Consider the following 6000-nt stretch of genomic DNA (forward strand, 5'->3'; position numbering starts at 1 on the left):
CATAAGTTCTTTCTGCATGCTGAAGTAATGACATCACAACAATGCTGCTATTATGACTGTATGCCATCATGCTGATTCTATCTTATAAGGTGCTGTGTTCACCAAACACGTTTTTTACAGCCAGAGCGCCCACAACCTCCTCCTCTCGGCTCTTCGATAAGTGTTTATTGTTGCTAAGTTACCAAAACCAGAGACGGTTTATAACGAGAAGTGCCATTGACGAGCCCGGCGCTGTTCTAAAAGTTGAACAGATTTCAACTTTGAGCGCTCTGAGCGCTTTTTCCGCCGAGGGCGCTCAGCGCTGTGAGCGCTGAGCTACATAGACTTTACATTGAAAATTGTCGCCGTTGGCGCAAAAAACGCGTTTGGTGGACACAGCACCTAAGAGGGACAAAATACAAATTCACTTCGGAACACACAGCACAGGTAAGTACTGTAGCTTCATTAGCTCTCTTCAAAATGTATTTAATCTATTTGAATGACATTTAGCAGCATTGTCTAACCTTGTCTTCTATGTTGTTCAAGATACATACTGTCATGGCAGGTCAATGTGTGCTCAAATCATTTGATAACTTCATGTGTTATAATCCTCTAAATAAACATGGGCAAAATGATGGTTCAAAGGCAGCAACGGAGACCTCAGTGAAGCGGAAGAAAAAGACCAACAGACAAAAAGCCACTGAGAAAAGGGAAGAGAAAGCAGTAAAACAACTGGAGAGGGACAAGCAGAAAACAGAGAAAGAGAAAGAAATGAGGGATGAAGAAAGAAAAAAAGCCATACTGATTCAGAGACTGGAGGAGGAGAGACTGAAGGCTTTGGCAGAAGTGGCAGCAATGATGAAAAAAGTTGTTCTGAAGTAGGCAGACCTGAGAGCAATAGCATCATTACAGATTCTTTCTCACAGATTATTTTTCAAGAAATGGATCTTTCACATTCATCTGTTTATCAAGTGACTGCTCTATTTGATGTTTTACATTGAAGCCAAATAAACAACAAGTTAAATATGCTTGAGCATTACATTGGTTTCAGTGTTACACGTGTCATTGTGTGAGATGTCACATGTTATCAGGTCCCCCAAACATCAGAAGTCAGAATCAAATCCATTTAAAGGAGTCAAACTGGAGCAAACATTATAATGATGATTGGCAGTTTAGCAGCTACAACGCTTCCCTGTGAATAATCTTACACATTTTCATCTTTAACGTACAGTACTTTTCTTCTGAATAAATAAAGTTTGAATATAAATGAATAATGAATGAATTGTCCCAAAAAAGCAAGCAGAGAGTCAATGCACAAGCACTGCTCAATTACTCAAGCAGTATGGAGCGCTGTCCATATAAACAGTGCTGAAATGTCCCATTGGATAAATACATGGATAAAAAATAAGTAAAGAATGAAATGTTTTGTAAATTTCCAGCAGTGTCTTCACCCTGCTTAAAGAGGCCCAGTCGTCATTTTGTTAAGATAGAGACAACTAAAAATGCACCTGTATAAAAATCAGGAGATGAAGGCCTTCAAGGAAAAGGAACTGAAAATGCCTCACGGCACTCCTGTGTAAACCACTATGTGACACAAAATGTGACACTTCAGCCCATTATTATTTCACTATAACACGATATAAACATTAATTAAGGGACATAATACTGGGGGAAACACTGTTGCACGTACTGTGGTGCACTAAGTACATGGAGAATTTTAGAATGTAAATTAACATTACTGTAAAGTGAGAGGGATTTAGCAAATGGTTATCCTAAGCAGCAGGGACTCATAGATCAGAGATTTCCAACAAAGATCTGTCATCTCAACTTTAGGGCCCGAGTTCGGCGGAAATATAGGTATCGGAAGCTGGGTCAAGACGGGGACTCCAGACTTCTCTGGTGAAATGAAACTGAATAAACCAATCACATGCAACCTTTGTTACGATTCTAATCTAGCTATCTTGCACTGATTAACTTAAGCTGGACTCTGGCTACAGTGTGCATATGCACTGTCAACAAAATACGCTGTCAGGCTTGAACCCTTAGGGTGTTAATAAAAATGAATGTTTTTTTTGTGTGTGTTTATAATGTCTGTGTTAACACTTTTTGAATTAATACATTTCAGAATTTACTCACATATATGCTTATGTGAGAAGTCATTAGATGACAGTGCTATGAAATACCTGTTTTTCAGTTATCAAAATATCTACACCCTAAATATCAGCAATGACTGTACTGTATGAACCCCATTGTACTTTTAACATCAGATTGTTCTGCATGCTGAAGTAATGACATCACAACAATGCTGCTATTATGACATCACACTGATTCTACATTATAAGTGCAGAGGAGCAAAATACAAATTCACTTCAGAATACACAGCACAGGTAAGTAGCTTCATCAGCTCTCTACAAAATGTATTTAATTTATTTTAATTACATCTAGCAGCATTGTCAAACATTATACTGTTTTGAAACTTGACAGAATTAGCCAAAACTGATCTCTGACTTCTCTGGAATATTAAGGTAAGGTGAAAAATGTTTCTTTCCATTTCATGAGTTGATGACAGTTTTCTTTTAGTTTGTTTTCTGTGAAAGTTGTGGTGCTTGTGAAATGATGGATATATTGTAGATTCAAATTAAGTCATTATTTTACTGTGCTTGTCTATGTCCCTCACAAAAATGGCTAAAATGTGGACTTACATGGACACAGTACAAATAAACTATAACTAACTCAACTTTATAAGGAGAACAGTTCCAAAATGAAACATAATTAAATGTATAATGTTAAAAAAAAAGAAAAAAAGTAAAGTGGGTGAGTAGATTGTTTTCTTAAATGTCAAATTTTCTTTAACAGCAATACAGCTCAATAGTGAAAGCTGTTCTTCCTGACGCGTGAAGCATGTCATTGCTTCACGTATGGGACAGAGCCCGAGCGGCAGAGATGAATCTTCAAGTGAGGAAACACGCAGCTGCACTGGAGGATATCTCCTCACTGGAGAAAGTAGTGAGGGAACTCCAACAAAAAGAAGGGCTGGAAATGATGAAAATTGAGGATCCTATAGGCCTATTATTAGGTCAAAAGCGGATGGAGTTTGTTCAGATGGAGAACCTCACTCAGAGGATGAGACAGCTGGAGAGAGAAAACCAGCGTCTCAAACAGGACATGGAGACAAGGAAGGAGACAGAACGTGTCCATCAGTCAGACATGTTGAAGCTGGAGAGAGAAAACCAGCATCTCCAACAAGACATGGAGACAAGGAGGGAGGTGGAACGCGTCCATCAATCAAACATGTTGGAGCTGGAAAGGAGGATGAACATGTTGGAGCAGGTATCTGGACAGCAGATAACCTCACTTCACTCCATTAATGAGGAGATGTCTCAGAGGTTGAGACAATTGGAGACAGGGAACCTCATTATGAATCAGGAGATGAAGGCCTTCAAGGAAAAGGAACTGAAAATGAATATCAAAATGATAGAACAACATTTCTTGAGCCAACAAGGAATTGCATCCTATCAGAAGATGAACGGGAAACTTCTTCAAAGGATTAGAAAACTGGAGGCCGAAAACTGGATGCAGAAACAAGAAAGGGCACTGGAGATTAAAATCAAAATGAAAGAAAAACAGTTGACTCAACAGCAAATTGCATCCTTGCAGAAGATAAATGACAAACTGTGCCAAAGGATGAGCAAACTGGAGATGGAGAACTGGTGGCACAAACAACAGATGGATTCTTGGAGGGCAAGAGAACTCCAAGAGAGAGAGATGACAAAATGTAACAAAATGAAGGAGCTGGAGATGAACAGCAGGATGACGGAACAGCTACTGCAGTGTCAACAGCAGGTTGAATCATTGAAGACCATGAATGAGACATTCCTTCAAAAGATTAGAGAACTAGAGACAGATAGCCGGACACAAAAAAAGGAAATGGAGACTTTGAAGGCAAAGGAACGACAGGATAGACGGACAGAGGAACAACATAAAGTGCTGGACACCGAAGTTCATATGAACTTGCTGAAAGACAAACTTAACATGCATGGTGACCCACAGCAAAATGGCAGACAGATGGATAAAAAGTGGCAGGGCTTTGCCAGTGAGACAGACAAAATCACTGAGGACGAGCAAAGCCATGGAGATGGAGGAGGAAAAACCTGTCAGCTTTTGGCCATGGAAGAGACAGCTCGACCAAACGCAGAGAACACTCTCCTCAAGTCACCTGTACATGGAGGTAATTGACAACTCTGAGAAAAAGTATCCATTTAAATCTAAGTTAGTTATCAGTCACATGGAGTGTATTTACATTTTTTTTTCTTACACAGATCACTCCTCTGCCATTGTGGGAAATGTGACAGCAAAGTCATTGCCATCCTTGCAAGGTAACCTCACAGAGTATTTTTGAGTTGTCTTCACACAATATTATTAATTTATCCATCCGCTACTGAAGTTCAGTTTTCTGTTTCATTTGTATACTGTAGACCCCCCTATTTCCCAGAAACCTCTCCAGTGATTAGGCTAACCTTGTAAAATCATGTCTTCTATGTTGTTCAAGATACATACTGTTATGGCATACCAATGCACACAAATCATTTCATTACTTCATGTGTTATAAATAGACGGGGGCAAAAATCAGCCAAATGATGGTTCAGAGGCAGCAATGGAGACCTCAGTGAAGCGGAAGAAAAAGACCAACAGACAAAAGGCCACTGACAAAAGGAAAGAGAAAGCAGTACAACAACTGGAGATGGACAGGCAGAAAACAGAGAAAGAGAAAGAGATGAGGGATGAGGCAAGAAAGAAAGCAACACTGATTCAGAGACTGGAGGAGGAGAGACTGAAGGCTTTGGCAGAAGTGGCAGCAATGATGAAAAAAGTTGTTCTGAAGTAGGCAGACCCGAGAGCAATGACATCTTTCTTACATATTTCACAGATTATTTTTGAAGAAATGGATCTTCCACGTTTAGCTGTGACAGCTAATGTTTGATGTTTTACCTTGAAACCAAAGAAACAGCAAATAAACTATGTTTGGGCATTACATTGGTGCAGTGTCATGCGTGTCATTGTGTGAGATGTCACACGTTACCAGGTCGCCCATAATGAATTAAATAACTAAGCTTAAAATGTTTTTTCATCAGTGTCAGGCATATTGGGGAGAAGCACATCTCCAGTCTACCGTGAATAACTCCAATAGCCTACTGGAGAAAGCTAAAAATGCACCCTTGTCTTACAGTAAATCATATTCTGTTTAGTATAATGACAATGGTAATCTATTTGGAAATATTGTTTGTCATTGAATTACTGTAAATTGTAGGCCTACTTCAGGTGGTAGGTCTACGGCCAGGGGTCGATGCATTTGAGGTTTGGTGTTAGAAAAGACACAACTGACAGTCAGGCATTTCACTCCATTGATTTTGTTAAGAGTAGGCACTGACAGCAAACTTGAAATTACATTTACAAGTAGGCTACTGAATCATGTTTTGTTATGTGGCCTATGTCCTGAATCATCAACCCAGGCAAAAGCAAAAACCAAAACGTATACGGTCACAAAAAGAAAACATGCCACCCACCATGCACACAGGCCCTACCATGGCCAAAAACTAAACTAACTGTCAGCTCATAAGGAAGGTGTTTCATTTTTCTTCTTTAACTTAGGCTAGCTGCTACACCGAATTCCATTGTTAGCCGTAAATTAGGTAGGCCTAATTGAAATGTTACAATAATATTACGTGGCATTTAAAGTTTTTTTAAAAAAAAGAAAAAAAGTAGGCCTTGGCTTAACGTGGCAAAATAACAGTCGACATCCTCGCACACAAAGCGATGGTGTCGAACGTCGATATATTAGCACAAAATAACAACATGCAACATTTCTTTTGCAGCCGAATAACCAAAAACTCAGCGTTACAACGTAGCCTAGCTGAATGCTCGAAGTTCATTTATAACTTAACGTAAACTAAAGTCCATAATGCTAAGTTAAAACGTAACGCTAACGTTAACCTGAACTTGCCTGCGCATCAAACATCTGCC

At 39.4% G+C, this 6000-nt stretch overlaps 1 protein-coding gene across 1 annotated transcript; it reads left to right on the top strand.

Moving 5' to 3' along the window:
- The first annotated feature begins 2922 nt into the window (after window positions 1–2922).
- Window positions 2923–4864, top strand: LOC134059529 (golgin subfamily A member 6-like protein 6). Its single transcript, XM_062515972.1, has 3 exons — window positions 2923–4207; window positions 4299–4355; window positions 4593–4864. Exons 1-3 carry the CDS (start codon window positions 2923–2925, stop codon window positions 4862–4864), a joined length of 1614 nt encoding a protein of 537 aa, XP_062371956.1.
- The last annotated feature ends 1136 nt before the right edge of the window (window positions 4865–6000 follow it).

The sequence above is a fragment of the Sardina pilchardus genome, chromosome 16 (genome assembly GCF_963854185.1).
Source record: "Sardina pilchardus chromosome 16, fSarPil1.1, whole genome shotgun sequence".
Lineage (NCBI taxonomy): Eukaryota > Metazoa > Chordata > Actinopteri > Clupeiformes > Clupeidae > Sardina > Sardina pilchardus.

What these genes read in the sequence shown, in the direction of transcription:
- LOC134059529 (XM_062515972.1), top strand. Translation starts at nt 2,923, where the DNA reads ATGAATCTTCAAGTGAGGAAACACGCAGCTGCACTGGAGGATATCTCC. An exon ending in CAAGTCACCTGTACATGGAG is followed by an intron (nt 4,208 to 4,298) that starts GTAATTGACAAC and finishes TTTCTTACACAG; the next exon opens with ATCACTCCTCTGCCATTGTG. An exon ending in GTCATTGCCATCCTTGCAAG is followed by an intron (nt 4,356 to 4,592) that starts GTAACCTCACAG and finishes TGTTATAAATAG; the next exon opens with ACGGGGGCAAAAATCAGCCA.